The sequence below is a fragment of the Lissotriton vulgaris genome, chromosome 1_1 (genome assembly GCF_964263255.1).
Source record: "Lissotriton vulgaris chromosome 1_1, aLisVul1.2, whole genome shotgun sequence".
Classification (NCBI taxonomy): Eukaryota; Metazoa; Chordata; class Amphibia; order Caudata; family Salamandridae; genus Lissotriton; species Lissotriton vulgaris.
This window is the reverse complement of record NC_141685.1, coordinates 388,880,668-388,902,523: the sequence shown is the minus strand read 5'-3', so window position 1 is coordinate 388,902,523 and position 21,856 is coordinate 388,880,668. Positions and strand designations below refer to the sequence as shown.

Sequence of the window (21,856 nt, the reverse complement as noted above, 5' to 3'; positions counted from 1 at the left end):
CTGATGTACAAGTTGCAACTATCAATAAAGCAATTAGTAAGCAAGAGAAAAGCTATACAAAACCTGACAGACAGAAGTTTAATTTCAATTCAAATAAGGATGGGAAGTTCAAATGTCCCTGGTGTGGAAGTCAAAATCACGAGCCTAATTTTCCTAATTGCTTTGCTAGAAGTACAAATTGCAGGAACTGTGGGAAAAAAGGTCACAAAGTTAATTTGGTTGATGATGATGAAGGATTTTCACAACAAGCAATTCATTGCATCACTGATGGGACACCTGAACCTGTGAATGATGTAAGGTCAGTGGACTCTGACACTGTGACCATGCTTAAATGTGATGTATACATTGGAGAAGAAAGTGTTCCAGTTTTAGCTGATTTTGGTTCCCCATACACTCTGATAAGTGACAAGTTTTGGTTTTCCACTTTTGGGACTGACAGAGTAAAACTTTTGCTACCTGACATTAATCCTGTTGGGTATGGTGGACAAACCATTGATTTGATAGGATACTATGTACAGCCCATTATGTTCAAGGGTAGAGAAACAGTGGGCAAAATGTATGTTGCTAAGTGTGGTGATAATCTCTTAGGTTGGCGGCACCAAAGAGACCTTGGCATTGTTCTGAACCCAAAGGCACCTGAGCAGGTTATGTTAGTTTCTCTACAGAGTGATGTTCAGGACATTGTTGAAAAATTTCCTGGAGTTTTCAGTGACAAACTTGGTCTCCTGAATGGTTTCACACACAAAATAATTTTAGAAGATAATGAAAAACCAGTCGTACGCAAAGTAAGGAAGGTGCCTAACCTCATGTTGAAACCACTTCAGGAGGAAATCGACAGACTACTCAAATTTGGAGTAATTGAGGAAACAGAGTCCTCGGAATGGCTCGCGCCCATTGTTTTGGCACCTAAAGATAAAGGAACTAAAATTAGGATGTGTGTGGACTTAAGAAGCTTGAATAACTCAATTTGGGTTGACAGGCAACCACTGCCAAATATTAATGAAACCCTGTCAAAGTTGGGCGGAGCAAGTTTGTTTAGTGTTATGGATTTATCAGCAGCATATCATCAGATCCTGTCCATGAACATTCGAGACACTTGACCTCTTTTGTAACTCCATTAGGTGCTTACAGGTACATCAGAATGCCTTTTGGTCTGGCAAGTGCAGCTGCTAGTTTTCAAAGAGTAATGAGAAATGTTTTGTCTGGTATTGATTCTGTAATATTTTTTCAGGATGACATTCTTGTCCATGGACAAGACAAGGATAAACATGATGAAGTTCTTTTTAGCGTTTTGTCTAGGTTGGAGAAACATGGACTCACCCTGAAGAGTGAGAAGTGCAAATTCAGGGTCAATTCTGTGTCATATCTTGGGCATTCCATTTCTGGAGAGGGCATTAGTCCAAAAATTGACGTAGCTGAAGCTATACTTCAAGCACCTCCTCCTTCCAACAAAGACCAAGTAAAATCTTTCCTTGGTTTGTCCGAATATTATTCAAAGTTTGTGTACAATTTTGCAAGCGTAATGCAACCTATAAGACTTCTTTTTAAAAAAGGTGCTGTTTTTAATTGGAATGATCAGTGTGTTAATGCTTTTAATAAGGTGAAAGCAGAAATTGCAAGGATGTCAACTTTAGGCCATTTTGCTGTACATAAGAAGACTATTTTGACCACAGATGCCAGTGTGCGAGGTTAAGGGGCTGTTCTATCTCAAATGGTGGATGGTAGTGAAAGAGTCATTGGTTTTGCCTCCATCATTAAAAGGAGCAGAAGAGCGTTACTCCGTGATCTAACGCAAGGCTCTGGCTTGCTCATGGGCCATAAATCACTTTAGATTTTACTTGTGGGGTTTGCCGTTCTTAATTAGATCTGATCACAAGCCCTTTGTGCACATGTTTTCATGTAGGAATGTTGAGAGCACCACTCCAAGAATTAAGAGATGGATTGAAGGGCTTTGGGAATATAATTTTTGTGTGGAATATTTGCCTGGACTTAAAAATATTCCGGCAGATTTCCTTTCAAGAATGCCTTTGCAAAAATACGTTGTAAGTGATCCTGAATGTCTGAATGTTTCATGGGTGAAGGAGTCAACTCTCAACAAAGATGAATGGAACATTTTTTGTGAGTGATAAAGCCAGGGCACCGGTTATGGATTTCACTCTAAATGGTTGGCCCTCTTTAAAAGACATTCCAGATTGTGCTAAAGGTTACTGGTATGTTCGGGACGAGTTGAACATTGTGCAAGGTGAGCTTTTCCGTGGTGATAGATTGGTACCCCCATTTATGATGAGGGAAAACATTATCAATCTTGCTCATGAAGGGCATCTTGGCCGTAGTCTTACAAAGGCACGGGTCAGGGAGTCATATTGGTGGCCAGAAGTTGACCGTCATGTTGAGGAAATTGTCAGGGATTGTACAATTTGTGCTGGTATTGGCAAATCTAGGAAGGTGAGGACTGCTCCTCTTTCTCCTGTTGCCTTACCTGAACGTCCTTGGTCTAAACTTGCAGTAGACATAGTTGGTCCTTTTGACAATTTGGCTCCTTCTGAGAGATTTGTTGTTGTCCTTGTTGACTATACGTCAAAATGGGTGTCTGCCTCTTGCATGAGTTCTGTTGCAACAAAAAACATTATTGAGTTTCTCAAGGATGCTTTCACTTGTGTATGTGTTCCTGATGTCCTTGTTTCAGATAACGGGGTTCAATTTACTTCTTAAGAGATGTCAGATTTCCTTAAAGAATTATCTATCACCCATCACAAAACTGCTCTTTATGCTCCCCAGGCTAATGGTTTGGTCGAGAGTATGAATAGATTGATTAGAGCTTCTGCACAAACTGCTTTAGGGTTGAGAGTTCCGCTTAAGCCCATTCTCAGAGAGAAGTTATGGGCACACAGGAATACCCCAAACAGTGTGACTGGTTGTTCCCCATTTACAAAACTAAAGGGTAGGACAGCTGGCTCAAAACTGAATCCTTTATGGTTGAGTGTAAAGGGCAGGGGTTGTGTTGTAAATAATTGGAGAATAAGAAAATATCAAAATAATTATAAACGGAGGTTTGATATCAAAATGGGAACCAAAAGATTTGTATGGAAAGTGGGTGATCTTGTATTTGTTAAAAAAGCAGTGTGGTCACCAAAAGGTGAATCTAGATATTTTGGACCAAGGCGTATTATCAAAGCTATGAACAATGTTGTTATGCTTGCTGGTGCGGATGTTTGGAGCATGTCTCGTTTGACAAAATGGACGAAGGGGGATGAGTATGTCAGGTCTCAATGTTTTTTTCAATCTAAGAATGGTCACGCTAAAAACAAACTTATAGATGGTCATTCTCATTTTAAGTTGGAATCCCAGACCAAACTGCCACAAAATGATTTCTCTCAGTTTAACAACAACAAAGCTTGTTCTGAATCTCTTGCTCGCAGTACTAGAGCTAAGAAGTCACCATTGTATTTACAAGATTATTACCTTAAGTAATGGTTGTGATTTGTTTTTTATGTTCTCTTACTTTATTTTATATTAATGACCTTTTACCTTTTGTTTCCCTCCTACATTTTGTTTAAATTATTATAAAAGGGAGATGTGTTGTAACTTGCTCTTTAAATGTAGCATTCCTGGCTAGGAATGCACATGACATCAGCTGGAATGTTTTGACTCAAGCTGATGGCAAGTTTTAGTTATCATCTTGCTGCAGCCACAAGCCTTTCCAGTGGGTGTTATGTTGTAAATAGCCTTTGCTCCAACTGGGCATTTTGTGTAGCCTTTCTTCTGTGCCACTTAATATGATCTATTTAGAATGTCCATTTGATTCTATGTCCAACCTCAGCATGCTAAGTTCCAGACTCCGGCAGTTGGAAGTCCGGTCAGCAGGCGAGGTGGATGTGCGGTCTTCTAGCAATAAACTCAACTAAAAGAATATACTCTTGTTCCTGTGACTTCCTTTCTACAACAATTTTTGGCGACGATGGTTTAACTTCTATTAAGCGACCTGCTGTCTGAAGTGCCCTGGTGAAAGCAAGCTTTTTAAGAAATTAAGGGACATCGAAAAAGAAGACCGACGGCACCTCTATGATTTTTTTTTTAAAGAATCCACGTGAGGCAGATTCTCAAACAAAGCTACCCGACATGATTGTGAGTAAAGTAACATTTTAAAGGAATTTTTAAAGACCTCTTACGTCACTGCTCCAACTGCGCCTTCTCGCTCTTTGCAGCTGGAACCCGGTGACGCATTAGGTGATTCCACTGTTTCCAAGCATGCACGTCTCTCCCCTGTCGTAAATGGATGATGACACGCATGTCTCTCCAAGCAGCGAGGTGAGGACGTGTTTGTGCTTGTGGATTTAGCGCTGACCCACCATTGGTTGCGAATGACGTCATCACGCAGAACGTAGTGACGTGGATACGTGGTGGCCATTTTCTCTTTAAAAATAAAGTGTGGATTTCCAATGCGTCGGAGATTCAAAACGTCGTCGGAGATTCAAAACTAGTTCGGCACTTTGATTACCCAACGTCTTGGTTCCAGAAAGGTATTGAACTACAGCAAACAAGTTTTGACAAGTAAGATTACCAATGAACATTGTTTACGGGCTGTTTTTCAGTGCTCAGTGAGTTGTATTATCTGTATGTTCTGGCATAGTCACTGTGTTCAAAAGTGCCTAGTGACAGCTCAGTCAACACAGTTATTCGAAACTATTTGTTCATTGTGTACTCTCGACTGACCAGCATCTTTACAAATTGCAAGCTGTTTTTAATAAGTTACCTGCTTTGATCTAAACTTTACGAGTGCACATTTATAATATTACTCAAAGCAATATTTTAGTGTTTTTATTATGGCCCAACAAGTAAATGTTACTTTACCTCCACCATTTTCATGTGAACCAGGACCACCCCCAATAACGTGGGAGGACTGGATTGGCATGTTTGACAATTGTATTGTAGCTTTGGATGGACAAAATTTTATATGAACAAACAGCGTGTTGATGAATCCATTGATGATTTTGTGGCAAGATTGCGTGAACTCTCCATTAAGTGCAATTTTGGGCAAATGACTGAAGAATTAATGAGAGACCAGTTCATTGTTCAATGTAATAACAGAAAAATTCAGGAGAGGTTATGTGCGGCCAAAAATCCACCTTTAAAACAAGCCATAGATTTGACCGAAGTAGTGGAGGAATCTGAAAAATGCTTGAAAGAGCTAGAAAAATGTAATGTTTCACACCAAGTAACAGAGGTGTCTGAAAAAGAGTGCTTTGATGATGAATATAGTGAAGTAGCATTAGTGAAACCTAAGAATGGTAGTAGTGTGGTAGCAACACTCCCACTGCTGTTGCGAAATTTTGTTTTGCTAACAACAAAGAATGTCTAAAATGTGGTAAGATAGGACATATTTCAAGAAAGTGCAAATCAAAAGGTAAAGCTAGAGTAGCTGTTATTGAAGACAATGACATAGCGATAAGAAGGGAGAAAAATACGATTTTGCTTGTGGATGATAATGAAAATGAAAAGTACATAGAAAAAAGGGAAATTAGACCTCAAGCAGATTTTAAAATTGATGATCTCAATAATGGTTGCCACTGGTTCAAGGTGGACCATAATTCCACAATCTCTATTCAGGAAATTATGGGGCACTAAAACATTATTAGAAAGTGACATATGTCCATCCGGATATCAAGGTGAAAAAATAGACATTGTGGGATATTTTGAAAGTGAAATATGCTTTATGCACAGATCCACGAAAGGTAAAGTGTATGTTTTGTTTGATGGTCCAGCTATTTTAGGGTGGATTCATCAGTATGATTTACACATTATGGTGAATCCTAGAGCCTCTGTAAAAGTAATGGTAGTGGATGAATTTACCATTAATGATATCTTGTGTAATGCAAAGAATTTATCAGAGAGGAATTGGGTGTACTGCAGGGCTATGAACATAAAATAATTTTCAAACAGAACGCCACACCTGAACCACACAAATTAAGAAGAGTACCACTTTCAGTTAGGGATGATGTGAAAGATGTCATTAATTAAATTTTGCAGGGAGGCATAATTGAGCCAGTTGAAGCCTCTAGCTGGATTTCTCCGGTAGTTATCACCCAGAAAGCGGATAAAAAAATAAGATTCTATGTGGATTTGAGATCCTTGAATAGATGTGTGATAGCGGATGTGTATCCTCTACCCAATACTGGTGAGCTTGTGTCAACTCTTAAAGGTGCGAGATTTTTCTCAAAGCTTGACTTAAAGAACGCTTATCACCAGGTACGCTTACATAGTGAGTCAAAGCAGTTTACAGCCTTTATCACTTCTGAGGGCACATTTCAATTTACAAGATTACCTTTTGGCCTCATTTCTGCGGCCAGCGTCTTCCAACGCATGGTAAGTGAGATATTTAAAGGTATTGATAAGGCTGTTTACTTTCAAGATGACATCTTAATATTTGGTGATACTGTTTCTGAGCATAATGAGACTTTAAAAGAAGTGTTACAGAGATTAGATGAAGCAGGGTTGACCTTGCGGAAAGAAAAGTGTTCATTTTTGGTTGAAGAAATTGAATATCTTGGTTACGTGGTATCTGCTGATGGTATAAGACCAAAGAAAAACTTATTGGAAGCAATACAATTAGCTGCGTGTCCTCAGGACAAGGACCAACTTAGATCCTTTATGAGTTTAATTGAATTCTATGCAAAGTTTGTAGAGCACTTCTCTGAAAAAACAGCATCTCTTAGAGCACTTCTTAAGAAAGGGATAACATTTGGTTGGACAGAGGAACATACCATTTGCTTTAACAACATCAAGAAGGAGCTGTTTAAAGCAAAAGTATTAACACCATTTGACATCAAGTTGCAATCCATTTTAATGGTTGATGCAAGAAGCATAGGCCTGGATGCTGTGCTCTTGCAAAAGCATGGAAGTTGTGAGAAAACAGTTGCATTTGCTTCTCGGCCCCTGACTACTTCGGAAAGTCATTATTCAGTTATTGAAAAGGAGGCTTTAGCTGCAGCGTGGGGTGCAAGCTATTTTAGGACGTATCTTTGGGGACAGAAATTCAAGATTAGATCTGATCATAAACCTTTGGTTAATATTTTAGCTACGGGTGGGGCTGGAAAAGGTACTCCGAGATTATCTAGACTAGCCTCAAAGTTACAGGAATATCAGTATGAGTTATGTTATGTACCAGGTTGGCAAAATGTGCAGGGAGATTGTCTGTCTCGTCTGCCGATAAAAGAGGTCAATTCTTTGAACAGATGTGGTGGTGATTTGGAAGAAAGTGCGGTGATTTTCATTCAAGATGTTGTAGCCTTGAGTGATGGCACATTTTCAAAAGATGAATGGTGTTCAGCTATGGGAAGTGATGTTGTTCTTAAAAAAGTTTGGGATCTAATTATAAAAGGCACAAGGCGTGAAAGTTGTGGGGAACTGTCAGTTTGGCCATGCATAAAAGTTTTGGATGACTTATCGGTGATAAACAATACTATTTTAATGAAAGGTGACAAATACATTCCGCCATTCTCACTTAGATCTAAACTACTTAAGATAGCGCATGAGGGTCTTTTATGGCAAACCCTTACTCAGCGCAGGTTGAAGGAACATTTTTGGTGGCCTTCTATTGATGTGCAGGCAGCCAATTTGGTTGAAAATTGTGTAACTTGCAAGAATAGTGAGAAAAGGCTCAAGTTGGTTTCATGTCCTAATCTTGGTGATAACTGCATTTCTCTTGCAAATCAACCTTGGCACACTATATGTTTAGACATTATTGGTCTCATGGATGAGCTACCTATGGATCATCGGTATGCTTTTGTTGTCATTGATGCATATTCTAAGTGGCTCATTGTGAAATTTGTCAAAGATACAACTACTGATTGTACGATCAAGTTTCTCAAAGATGTTTTTCAGGAAGAAGGTTTTCCGTTAATCCTTATAACTGACAATGGTACACAGTTAACCTCTGAGAAAATGCAAGAGTTTTTAGCAAGTTGTGGCATATCTCATCATCGCACGACTTTGTACAATCCTCAGGGAAATGGCATTTGTTAAAGGGCCAATAGATTGGTAAAGGGAATAATTCAGATGACATGTTCCTCTGGTGGGTTTTCACATGAAACTGTTCAAAAAATGGTGTGGGCTTATTGCACAACTGCTCATAAACAAGACACCAAGTCTCCTTTTGACCTCATGAGGGGCAGAAGTCCTGGAACTAAGTTGACTCCTTCTTGGCTCAAAAATTACAGTGACAATACTTCCTTTAATTCTAATCAGATTAAGATTTCTGAAAAGATTTCTGTGGGTGATTTAGTGAAGGTCAAGCCTGGGACAGTGACAAAAGGATTTTCAAAATTCAGAGGTCCATTTACAGTTAAAAAAGTGTTTCCACGTTACATTGTGTTAGAAAATGGAGAAAAATTGAATCTTTGCAGGGTTGCTCTGTACCAGAAGAACAAAGAACTGGTGAAGATGTCTGGCCTGTCAGAACATATTAGTGGGTATATGTTATCTGATCAAGGGGTCCCAAGGTCTTCAACTTCTTTCAGTTTCAGGAGGGAAGTGGGTAGTGGTGATGCTTCTTAACTCATGTCTTCTCTTGACACTTCAGGATAATATGCCATCTTCTAGTAACAATATTTTCCATGACGGTTCCAATCATATTGCCTCAAGGAGTTCTAGATGTCGACAACCTCCTACTTATTTAAATGATTACATTTGGTAATGTATCTCAGTGTTTATTTTATTTGTTTTTATTAATTGAAGGGAAGGAGATGTGTTGTAAATAGCCTTTGCTCCAACTGGGCATTTTGTGTAGCCCTTCTTCTGTGTCACTTAATATGATCTATTTAGAATGTCCATCTGATTCCATGTATAACCTCAGTTTCTAAGTTCCAGGCTCTGTGTAAAATTATGAATAAAGGGTCCATTTGTTGTTGGTAACTTCATGTATATTTATTGAAGATTGAAGTTACAAGTAATAAAGTATATAAAAAAGGAACATAAATAACGAACCCCACCAGGAGCAGTCTGTATCTCGCTCAGCCCATAGATCAACTGACTCCAAGCTCACTAACATTCTAATTCCAAACATTCCAAAAGACACATAAGCAGGCTGAGCATCACATTACATCATCTCTCATTTTTTAGGTCAAGTTGACCTAACTTTCAATGCGAAAGCATTGAAAGCTGTCAGCAAGACAACTAATGTTGCCCGTATTTGGGAATGTGGACACGAGAGGGTGCACGAGCGCAGAGCGCGGATTTCACCTCGTGGGCGTGCACGTCACTGTGCCCCTCTCGTGCCTCATTCCCTTGCGCAAACACACTGCACACTCACGCATGCGCACATACACAGCCACACACACACTGCATACACACACGCAGACCCACGCGCACACACAGACACAGACACATTCGAACACACACAGACACACGCGCGTACACCCCCCTCCCCTCCCACTCACAGGGCTCTTTCGGCGTGTTCCGTGTCTCCTCTGCAGCGCTGGTCGGGCACTCACCGGGCTGTTGCTGGGGATCGGGCTCCTCTCTGCGGCAGTCTCGTCTCGTCGCGGCACCAGGGGGCAGGACTTCACTTCCGGGGCTCCCTCCAGCACCTGGGAGCCCCGCAACACTCTGGCTGTTTTGCTGTTGGCAGCCCCGGGACTCTCCTCAACTCATGGGAGCCCCGGGCTGCGGAGAGGCCATCAGTCGGCCGGCTTCACTTCTTCCTCGGCGGCGGCGGGCGGGACTTCCTGCCGGATTGCAGGCCCCGCCCCCGTCTCGGCCAAAAGTGCCTGACTTCCGGTTTTCACAGAGCAGGGCTGCGGCTGTGATTTCTTTTTACGATCTAGGAGTCCGTTTTAAGTCTCAGAAGTTTAAAAGTTACGCAGATGTGTATGTAGCACACAATACATCTGAAACCAAAGTAAATACAACAGCATTTATTTTTGTTGATAACCTCGTGCGCAGTGGCCTCGCTCGGACCCCCGCATGCACCTAAAATTGAGAAGATGGAGTGAAAGCAGCGTCCCGTGGAGACCAGGTATTTGTTACACAAAGGCAACACTTCTAGTTGAAAGAGATAACACATTGTCACGTCCAGCTGAACACACACTAAATATATATATATATATATATATATATATATATATATATATATATATATATATATATATATATATTCAAACACCTCCAAAGGAACGTCGCGCACTCTCAAGCTGCTTTTCAATTTGACATTGAGCGAGGCCAAGTGGCTGAAACGCGTTTGTCGGTGTTGTAAGAAATCAGTTTGAGAGAGCGTGACGTGATGTTTCTTTAAAGGTGTTTGAGTATATACACAAGTCCATCTTCGTGGTCACGGCACCCACTACACTGAAAGCGGTAGTTCCTGACGGGAACAGTGAAACAAAATATATAATTATTTTTACAATATTGATATTTTAGTGCCCAGTGGGAAATTCCCAGGTTTTCTAAGCTGTTAAAAGCAGACTTTTGGGCCTCTTCGCCTCAAACGGTTCTGCACGGATTTTCGGGAACAAGCGCTATATACACAAATGTGTACATTCTATTCTGTATTGCACGTTTTATTTCACAGGCTTGCGATGGAGAACAAAATCATATAGCGCTATGAAAAATAAAAATATGCATGTGAGGGCGGCACAACACTGCTTCCTGCAGGGCTTTGAGACTGGGGAGAACTTTCTAAATTGAGTAGCACTATATATAGTAGTATTTTCACATATTGTGCATCTCATCGCGTACTGCAGCGTATTGGGAGGAAGAAAGAGAGTGCTACATTTTTAAGTGACATATATGACATTTGGGTAACTTGTGTATAGCGTCTTACTGCGGTGCCTTGAGACTCGAAGAGCTTGATGCAGAACTTTGTATATGCCGGAGTACATACATTCTAACACAGGGAAAATAGTTCAGGGGGCAAATGCGCCTGCTACAAGGATAGGTGTGTAAACTGCATGTCTCTGGTTCCAGTTCAACCAGGGCCTGCTGCCGTCCTTTCAAAGAAGCAGAAATAGAACAGTTGAAAGCCTTTCCTTTTTTTTAAAGACATTTTAATCAATTTCCATTTTTCCTACCCGCCCTTCTTAGACTGAGACTCAGCTGTTGAACCCTGTAAGGAGCCTTGACACCATACATATTTATCGCTGGTCTAATTGTTAATTCAGATGCTGTGTGGTATAGTGCTTCTTCTGTCATAAAGCGCTCTAATCACTCCCGCAATGCCCACGTGATACAAACCTCATGGATACGAGAATAATATAATAAATAAATGCACACATACATAATGAGTATTAAGTACTAGTACCTGTTTCTAGACACCAAGATATTACTCAGATAGGTGTGGAAAACATGACGTGGTTATTGCTGTTCTATTTTAACCATTAGCCATGCCAACAGAGACACTTAAGGAGATCTTCTAAGCAACCCCCCCAGGCACCAATGCTGCAAAACATCTGGAGGAGGCACCCCCGCAACACCTCCCCTTGCCTACTGTAATGGAATTTATTACAAAGAACTTCCTGGTTCTACCCCACTGGCTTCATTTTGATCTTAGAACATTTGTTGTGAGGACAGCAAGAGTAGCATCTCCCAGAAAACCCCTGCGGCCTGTAAGATTAATGAGAGCTTTGACAGTGGGGATTACCCTAATCACTTCCTGTGCAGCCGGGAGAGCCTGTGTGTGATTTCCAAACAGAGGACGGGGTGGGCAGACACTTACTGCCTCTCAGGCCCACCCCCCCCCCCAAGGGAATACAAGGGGGTCTTCCTAAAAAAGCATTAGCGGGGCAGCTAGCAGCAACCCCCATCCACCACCCCTGACTGGAATTGGTGGGCTGGCTGCATGAAATACTCTGTCTCTCTAGTGTCACATCAACAGTTGGCTTGCAGGAGCGGGACGGCGAAGACCCATAGATAGGAGTAGCCCCAGAGAAATCAAGCATTTGCAATATAATAGGTCTCGTATTTACGCAAGTTTAAGCTATTATTGTACATAACAATGCCTTTTATTTATGTTTTAAAAGCCAAAATATAAATAAAAGGCATTGTAATTTACAATGCCTATAGCTCAAACTCACGTAAATGCAAGACCTATTGCATTGCAAATGCTTGTTGTTGTCGAGTGCCCCACAATACAACATACAAAAAAAATTCCAAATGGAAAGATGATATTTACTGTTTGTGGAGCACTCTATCCAATACATCCACTGAAAGTAGCAAAGTACCCTCGTGTGACTTTTACCATTTGAAGTGTCAGATTCCCCCAAGAGGGGGAAAGACGGCAGCCACATTTTACACTGAACTGAAATAAAAAAATAAAATGTCTGGACGATTTTTGCATTCTGTATTGTTGGTCATCTAACGTCCCAAAAAGTTGTGTGCAACTTAACCTGAAACGCGCAGATTTTTATTGCTTGGTTTTGGAAACGCATATTGCATTACAAATGCTATAGGTGTCACATTTGCGAAAGTTAAAACTATTGGCATTGTAAATGACAAAGCTATTAATTTTGGTATTTTCAAAACCAACACATAAATACCACATTTGTCAGTTACAGTACCAATAGCTCACACTTTCCTAATGCGAGACCTATTGCATTGCAAATGCTTGTTAATAATGAAAAGCATCACATTACACTCTGGCAGTTGGAAGTCCGGTCAGCAGGCGAGGTGGAGGTGCGGTCTTCTAGCAATAAACTCAACTAAAAGAATATACTCGTGTTCCTGTGACTTCCTTTCTACAACATGTTAATTAAAGCTCTTCAACTTAAATGACTTGCTTCAATCGTTTTATTTCAATTCTCATGATGTTTTGTTTTTCAGTGGCAGCAAGGGTTAAAGGCCATGCCATTAAAACACGCTAGTAGAAAAGCAACCTACAAATTACGTATGAATGAATTACCATGTTGCAGTTTTTTTAATTTGTAACGTATTCATAATTATAAGCAGTTTTCGGTTTCTCGGTTTTGAAAAATATATTTGTGTTTGTGTAAGGGCTGTATCATATTGATGAAATGACCTATTTTCAAGATGGCCGCCATGCTTGCAAAGTGCTAAGGTCCAAGGTTTTCACTTCCGGTTTGTCGGCATTCACGGCTGCATGCCCTTGGTTGTACAATCTGTTACTCTCGTTGCCTGCATCGTCTGAGAGGAGATGGCTGGGCTGGTAGATTTCCAGAACGAGGAGGAGGTGCAGGAATATTTGACCAATGTGGGCACGGAGTATAGCTACCAGTGCTACAAGGAGAACGATCCAAATGGTGAGGCACTGGCTTGCTTGTTAAAGGCAGATTCAAGAGGTTTGCGGAGCCGAACTATCTTGGGTTCTAAAATCTGATCCGTCTGGGCTACGGATTGATTTGTCGGATGGAGAAGAAGTGGTACACGTGTGTACTAGGGAGAAACTATTTGAGTGACACGTTTTGTTTTGTTTATGAACTGCCATTATTTTGTTGAAAAACTGTGCTTTTGATGGGCACGTGTCCTTCTGATTTGCAAGGAGGAGCGGCAGATGGGTCAAAGACCTGAAACGTTTGCTGAGGAAGACAATGTAGACGTTTGTTTTTGTACGGGAGGGAACGTTTTCTATCCTCAGAGCGATTACGTTTCCTGTACACTGCATCAGCGGTACCAAGCGCTATATAAATGCAAACCCTTTCCCTCTTCTATCCCTCTACTAATCCTTCTCAATCCAAATGACTAACATATCCATATGTTATACATTGAACCTAGAACTATTGGCTTTCCAATGCTTGTTAATTTTTTATCCCTTCACGTCCATTTTATGCAGCTGATTGATATATAATGTACTCAGATCATAATAACATTTGAATTTATATCAGTGAAGCAATGACGGCTGAAACACTTCACGAACAATAAATATTTGTAATGTGAGTCCTCTGGATATTATGCTCGCACAGAGTTAGGAATGCTGTACAATGCAAACTTTTTAAAATTGTATTATTTTTCAAGTACATAATGAATTAAAATGTGCTTCAGCACACTTTCCCACCTGCCTAAACAACATGCCTAAACTACATTCATTAGGGTGTAAGTTAAGCATTGAAAATATTATGGCAAGCACTTTCTGAAATGTTTGTTGATGCCCGAAGAATCATGTCTTGGAATGTGCAAACCAAATGAATATTGCATGTCCATAACTGCTCCCATGTAGACTGCTTTAGCTATCTGCTGCAGACAACTTAACACACCGTACTCCACAGAGCAAGCTTACGGTCTTCTATGTGCTCATGATTGGATCACTTGCTTGTCTAGCCTAGTTGGTTTCTGTTTATTGGATGGCTTTCTTTCCTATTTTTGTGTATGTCCCGTTCAGTTAGTATTTCTTCTTTACCTTTGATTTTGATCAGATAAAGTGTATTCTTCTATTGCTGATGTTGTTGAGCAACTTTTTTTTCCACTCTCACTTCTTATTTAGTACTCCATGGTAATGCATGTTCTGCTTCTTCTGCTTGAGAGCACTCTTGAGCTGTTTCCCTCTTACCTTTGCCCCGTCTCTTTCCTGCCTCTCATTACTCATCTGCGACTTGCCTCATGTTGGAAATTTGTCCACAGTTACAAACCTCCTCACCCCATCCCTTTTTACCCCCACCCTTCCTACCCCCACCCCTCCCTCACACTCCGTTCTATTATTCTTCTGTGGCATGTCAGGTATCAGATGGGTGACCTGTAGATGCCCTTCGTGTAGTTTGTGCAAATTATCTTGTAAAGGAAAAAATCTTTAAAGAGGGTTAGGGCTTGCCCATTATTTAACATTTCTTACCATGGTTTGGCTCCCACGTCACTCTTATTTCCTATTGGTCATTGCCTCCGGCTTCCTCCTTTATCTTCGTCTATGTTCCTGCCCTGGGAGCATGGAGCAAGTATAGCTTCCTGTGTCCTTCCTTTGGCCCCATTCTCCTGCAGGTACTCTTTTGTTATTTTTCGACATGCCCTCTCATTGAGAGCTTGTCTGCAGTCCCTCTTCTTCATCCTGGCCCTCGGTTGTGTTTCCCCAACCACACTCTCCATTGTTATTCACTCACTCTCTGCTCTTCTCCCATTCACTGTTCTTTGACACCCCATCTGCTTTTCTCCAATTTGCCATACTATTACACAATCCCCCCTCTGCCCTCCGATGTGTTACCCACCCTCGTGTTGCATGACCCACTGCCCCTCCAGCCCATCCATGCAGTTTTTTATTCCATGTTGCACAGCAGTGCAGGCTGCTGTGCAACATAGCATAAAGGGAAAAAAGTACTATGATGCGGACAATGATGGCTGTATCATGGTGCTTTTAAAAAAACTTAAAGCAATGTTGCATAAAACTAAATTGAAAGAGGTGAAGCCTGTTGGCTTTGCCAATACTTGTTTAAAATCATCCGGCACTGGCAAGCCCACAGTGTTGCTCGCAGAGCATTGGCAAAGAGAGAAGTGATGGCTGCCAATGCATGTTTTCTTCCGCCAGGACAGAGCTTTACCGACCAGACTTGCAATTCTAGCCTAAATTAATACTTTCCCTCAATTGATCAAAACTTTGTCTGGTTTTTACAGGCTGGCAACATGGCGTTGACTTAAACATGAAATATTTAGGGCACCGTCTAATGCCTTAGCATCACCAGATATAGATAAGGCAATTTGTGTAGAAAAGCAAATGGCACTGGTTTTAATTCCTTGAAGCCTGTAATGTTGAAAAACAATGCGTTCCGGGTCTGTAACTCCTGTGTGCCTATAGAAAAGAAACACCAGTCGGAGGAGGGTACATACTTATGTGATTCTGGATTATATGGCATTGTGAGACTTGAGCAGAACTCAAGTCGGCTGACATGGAAGCCTTCTGTTTACTACTCCAAATGAACATGGATAAATCCAATGTTTGTGTAATATGGTAAACAGTAGAGTTCCTGAATATATTTGTTAATGACTTAGCTTATTTCTCTTCAGGTTGCCATCGACTGGCTGAGTATTTTGAAGGAATAAAGAAGAACTTTAACTCAGCGGCCAAAGTTTTGAAGGACAACTGTGAACAGAATCAACACGGTGAAAGCTGTTACAAACTTGGAGCGTATTATATAACTGGGAAAGGTAGGTACACGAAGTCCTTTCGGGGAGTGCAGGCAAGACATTGTTATGAGCCTGGCATTGTGCATATTAAGGGAAATGTACTTGTTCAGTATTTATGAATTTATTTGTAGAGCCTCCTACAGTGCACACTATACTACCATAAGGCCACATCACATGGTTTTATGCATGGTTACAGATTCACAGGAGAGGCAATAGTGCAAAGCAGTGAGGGTTATAGCAAGTTGACTCGGATAATAGTAGGGGTTTTCTATTACTTGTTCAGTTTATCTGCTGCGATGTGGTGTATGTATTAAGGAAAGGTGTTGGATGGCAGGGGAAGCAGAGGGTGTGCGTAATGTCTGTTAGTGTGAGTCTAGCCTCACTTGCACTCGGTCTATTGGAGGCATAATTCAGCCAGATTAGGGGTCTCCAACCTTTTCTGTAATAAGAGCTACTTATGCTCAATGAAAATCATCCTCTGCTTTAATATTAATAATGTAATAGTGACCACCCAATCCAAGATTGTCAGCGGTGATCACATCATTGCTTTGGGCAGAGTTTCCAGCAGTAATGTAAAAAAGGTTTTGGCAATTTGAAATTACTGTACATGGGTAATGCATAATAGCAAAAGATGCAATACACTTGGCACCGAGGTAATATTATGAGTGATAAATCTCTTCAACTCATACAATAGCTTTAAATATGTTTTGAAAATCCAACCATTTTTACTGGAATATCAGCTTATGAGTTTTGAAAATATACACATTTTCATCTTTAATAAATGTTTAATTTTTGCGTACATATAATAATTCAACCAAGCAAACCTTCTATATAAGTAGGCTGATATGCACACAGGAGAGCTACTCACAGATAGCTGGCGAACTACTAGTAGCTCCAAGCTACTCTTTGGAGACACCTGATACTTTCTGAATGATTTATTTTTTATAGATCACTGTGTGCTTGTTTGGCTAGGCTTCTATGTGTGATTTCAGGCCGTTTTGCTGTGGCCCTTGCAGGTCCAAAATCTACCACAATATTTTATCAGAATTTCTATTGATGAATGGTCTACCATTTTCTCTGTGGATCCTTGCTGGTGAATGTTGTTGGACCAGCTTTTGCAGATTATCCAGTCCTTCTCTCCAAAATGTCATAATAATCGTACATCAGACCTTGAACTTTGCATGGGACGTTGAGGAGTGGGACGTGCAAAATTTTGAATTCTCTTGCTATGTTCATGATGGCATTCTTGCCCCTTGGTACAGAAGCTTGTCCTGGCAAGACTCCAGGCTCTGGCTTTCCATTTCTTGTGATCCTTGACCTATTTTGGGAAGAACAATAATATTCTGAGGATAATCTTCAGGCATTCCAGTCACAGTTTTAGAAATGTAAACATCAACTATGCTTTTTCCTAAAGGATTTGGATTTTACAGATGCAGCTTACTTCAATCAATCAATCAGAGTCCTTGTAAAGCGCGCAACTTACCCGTAAGGTTCTCAAGGCTGGGTGGGGGAGGGGGGGTCGCTACTGCTCGAAGAGCCAGGTCTTGAAGAGTCTTCTGAAGGCGAGTAGGTCTTGGGTCTGCCGTAGGTGGGTAGAGAGGGTGCTCCAGGTCTTGGCGGCGAGGTAGGAGAAGGATCTGCCGCCCGGAGGTCGTTCGTTGGATGCAGGGGACAGCGGCGAGGGCGAGACTGGCGGGTGCGGGTGTAGAAGCTGAGTCTGCTGTTCAGGTAGGCTGGTCCGGCGTTGTGGAGTGCTTTGTGTGCGTGGGTGAGGAGCTTGAAGGTGATCCTCTTGTCGACAGGGAGCCAGTGTAGGTCTCAGGTGGGGGGTGATGTGGCTGCGGCGGGGGACGTTGACGATCAGTCGAGCGGAGGCGTTTTGGATGCGTTGTAGTCGTCGTAGGTGTTTGGCTGGGATTCCTGCGTAGAGTGCGTTGCCGTAGTCCAGTCTGCTGCTGACTAGGGCCTGTGTCACCGTTTTTCTTGTTTCGGTAGAGATCCACTTGTAGATCCTACAGAGCATGCGGAGGGTGTTGTAGCAGGAGGAGGAGATGGCGTTGACCTGCTTAGACATGGAGAGGTTGTAGTCTAGGATGAATCCTAGGTTGCGTGCATGGTCGGTGGGTGTCGGTGTTGTTCCCAGTGGGGTCGGCCACCAGGAGTTGTCCCAGGATGAGGGGGTGGGTCCGAGGATGAGGACCTCCGTCTTGTCCGAGTTCAGCTTCAGACGGCTGCTCCTCATTCAGTCGGCGACGGCCTTCATTCTCTCGTGGATTGGTTTTGGCAGTGTGTGGGTCCTTGGTGAGGGAGAGGATGAGCTGGGTGTCGTTGGCATGGGAGATGATCATGAGGTCGTGATGGCGGGCCACATGTGCGAGGGGGGCCATGTAGATGTTGAACAGCGTGGGGCTGAGGGATGAGCCCTGGGGGACGCCGCAGATGATGTCGGTGGCTTCGGATCGGAATGGTGGGAGGCGGACGCTCTGGGTTCTGCCGGAGAGGAAGGACGTGGTCCAGTCAAGGGCCTTCTCTTGGATTCCGGCTTCTAGGAGGCGTGTCTTTAGAGTGTGATGGCAGACTGTGTCGAAGGCGGCTGACCGGTTTAAGAGGATGAGGGCTGATGTTTCGCCGTTGTCTAGTTGGCGCCTGATGTCGTCTGTGGCGGCGATGAGGGCTGTCTCAGTGCTGTGGTTTCGTCTGAACCCGGACTGGGACGGGTCCAAGATGTTGTTGTCTTCGAGGTGGCGGGCCAATTGCATGTTGACGATTTTCTCGATGACCTTCGCCGGGAGTAGGGAGATGGGCCGGAAGTTCTTGAGGTTCTTGGGGTCCGCCTTGGGCTTCATGAGGAGTGCGTTGATTTCGGCGTGCTTTCAGCTTTCCGGGAATGTCGCTGTTTCTGAGGAGATGTTGATGACCTTCCGTAGTGGGGTGCAATGACTGCGTCTGCTTTGTTGAATATGTGGTGTGGGCACGGGTCTGACGGAGATCCTGAGTGGATGGAGTTCATGACCCTGCGTGTCTCGTCGTCGTTGGCGTTGGACCAGGAGGTCAGGCGGTTGGCGCTGGTGGTGTTCACAGGGGAGGTGGAGTCTGGCGTAGTCTGAGAGGTCGTGGTATTGAAGCTGTTGTGGATGTCGGCGATCTTGCGGTGGAAGAAGATGGCTAGTGAGTCGCACAGTTCTTGTGAGGGCGGGATGTCGTTGTTGTTGGCGCTGGGGTTGGAGAGTTCCTTTACGATGCTGAAGAGCTCTTTGCTGTTGTGTGCGTTGTTATCCAGGTGGTCTTTGAAGGAGGATCTCTTGGCTAATCTGATGAGTTGGTGATGTCTGCGGGAGGCGTCCTTGGGGGCTGCGTGGTAGTCCGGTGTGCGTTTGTGGAGCCATATCTTCTCTAGTTTCGGGCATGCGCGTTTGGAGGTCTGGAGTTCGTCGGTGAACCAGGTGGCTCTCTTGCTGGTGTGGCTGTTGAGGTGTTGAGTTATACAGATCTACATCCCTCCTGATGGGCGTAGATACTACGTGGGACGCTACATTGTGAACACTTTGTTATTCTTTCTCTCTCCTGCAGTAGATGGAGATGACACCTGGAGGCACCATGATCTGCTGGGCTCTGGGGCTGATGACATCCCGTATTCTGGTTGTTGTGCCTAATCTCCTCAGCATGTGCCACACCTGTATGCAGTCACATCAGCACCATGGACAGTGGTGCTGGAGCAGTGGTTGTCAGCAAAGACTTACAGATGCGATGTTCATTTTATCTCCCTAACCATTGATGTCCATAGAGTTAAAGTCTTCTTTTTCTGGCTTGACAACCTTTCCGGGTTTATTGATGAGTCAAAACATCTGGTCAGTGAAAGCCCTTTTGTGGAAGACACTGTTTTATGTGATGTACCATGAGGTTACTACATCTGCCTCATTAGTTACCTAAATAATAACGACTAGTTTTGGAAATGTAGAAATTTATATTCGACAAGAAGATCTCATTGACTTTTTTTCTCCCGGGTGGCCTGAAAAACAGCCAGGTGGATTTGCTATTGGGAGTTAACACAAATCAAATCATTAGGTACTCTTTCACAAGTGGCGGCATCTAAGAATGGGTGGCACAATATATGTGCCATACCTTTCTGAATGAATAAAAAAAATGGACGCCTCAAAGGTACATTTTAAAGCTATATACACCTCGCAGTAATAGGATCAGTTGGATCCACCACTACAGAAATCACACAGGATTGCAAGGAACAGCTAGCCAGTAAATTATCAACTCTAGTGATAGCACGTCAGCATCAAAAAACTTGCACAGGGCAGTGCATGCACAGGAAGAAAGAACGTTTACTTTTTCAGTGTCTTTCCATTGCTTATAGAGGGCATCACATACAGCTCAGTGAAGGAGTTCACCTCCCAGCTTTATACAAAATGAAGAAATGTTTTTGCAGACTATCTTGCTCTGGAGGTGATAACCTGAGGTGCCAGGGTCATCAGAATAAACTATCCTCAAGAACTCAACCTATTCTATTGCCTCTTTGTCAGAAGACATATGTTCATCTTGTTCATGTACAGCCTCTTTACAATGATGGTTCCTCTCCTCTTCTCTTCTCCGGGTACTTAATGGTGGAACTACTTTTTTACTGATGCAATTCAAAGCTTGTGGAGACAAGCAGATGTACTGAGAGGTGAACTGGTCATCTACATTGGACGTAGAGTGTGAAAGAGAGAAGCCTTGCAAGTGCTTTCTCCTGAACTGTGCCTTGCACTCCTCTTTCCACCCTCAACTCAGTGTCTCCAGAGGCAGAGAACTCCGTATTACGCAATACAGGTTTAAAAACCTGCTATGGAGGTTCTTCCCTTATATAAATTGTTGTCCTAACAATAGCCAATGACTGTCCTTTGTTTTACATCTTTGTTCCATCAGAAATCTGCTGCTTTGTGTCAGCCAGCAGTGGAGATGGTGTAATCTAGCGGTTCTTAAACGTTTGACATCCGAGGACCCCAACTGAATCACTAGTGGAAGCCAGGGGCCTCTGCCTAAACAATATCTAGAATTTGAACCTAAAAAAAGTACACCAAACTACAGGAACAAGTATACTTCAAGCAAATACACTAATTATGATTTATTTTCTTTCATTTACAAACAAAAATCTAAATTATAATGTTAATTGAAAGTTTGGAGCTTTTCAGAATTTGGGTTTGTTTCAAAAAGGCAAAGCTACATACTATGCGCCACCATATTGCTTTAATTTGCCTTTAATGCAGCCTCTTTTTGTCAGAGCATGCTAGTGCTTCTATTGAGGACACTAATCATCCTTACTACTTGTGCTGCTCCGCGAATCAATCTACGATCTTAATAAACTTAACTCTTAACCTTCAGTTTCAAATTCCTTAAATTTACAGAGCATTTTTAAATGTTCCATTTGTTATATATATACACACTCCATTAATTCTCCCAAAATGACCTTTTCCATAGATTTTCTCACCACCATCCACTAACAGTGCCCAAAGCTCTTCATAGCCCCTCTCTCAAATTCATTGAATTTTTGGTGATATGCCACCTTGATCGGCCGTGTCTCTGAGATGGGCATTACACACAAGGCCAAAGAATTACTGGCCTCTTTCCTGGCAAATCGCTCCCAGCTTGTAAGCCTCGGAAAGTTCAACTCCCCCTCTTTCACACTCCCATGTGGGGTGCCACAGGGATCTTTCATCAGTCCGACACTATTATATATATATATATATATATATATATATATATATATATATATATATATATAGGACGGGATGGAGCTAACCACCTATGCTGATGACACACA

General features: G+C 42.3%; 1 protein-coding gene across 1 annotated transcript in view; it reads left to right on the top strand.

Moving 5' to 3' along the window:
• Positions 1-13,084: 13,084 nt before the first annotated feature.
• Positions 13,085-21,856, top strand: part of COA7 (cytochrome c oxidase assembly factor 7) — a 33,357-nt gene continuing 24,585 nt past the window's right edge. The window contains exons 1-2 of the mRNA XM_086952448.1: positions 13,085-13,247; positions 15,931-16,071. Coding sequence (XP_086808574.1) covers positions 13,142-13,247; positions 15,931-16,071 — 247 coding nt within the window. The 5' untranslated portion in view covers positions 13,085-13,141. The remainder of the gene's footprint in view (positions 13,248-15,930; positions 16,072-21,856) is intronic.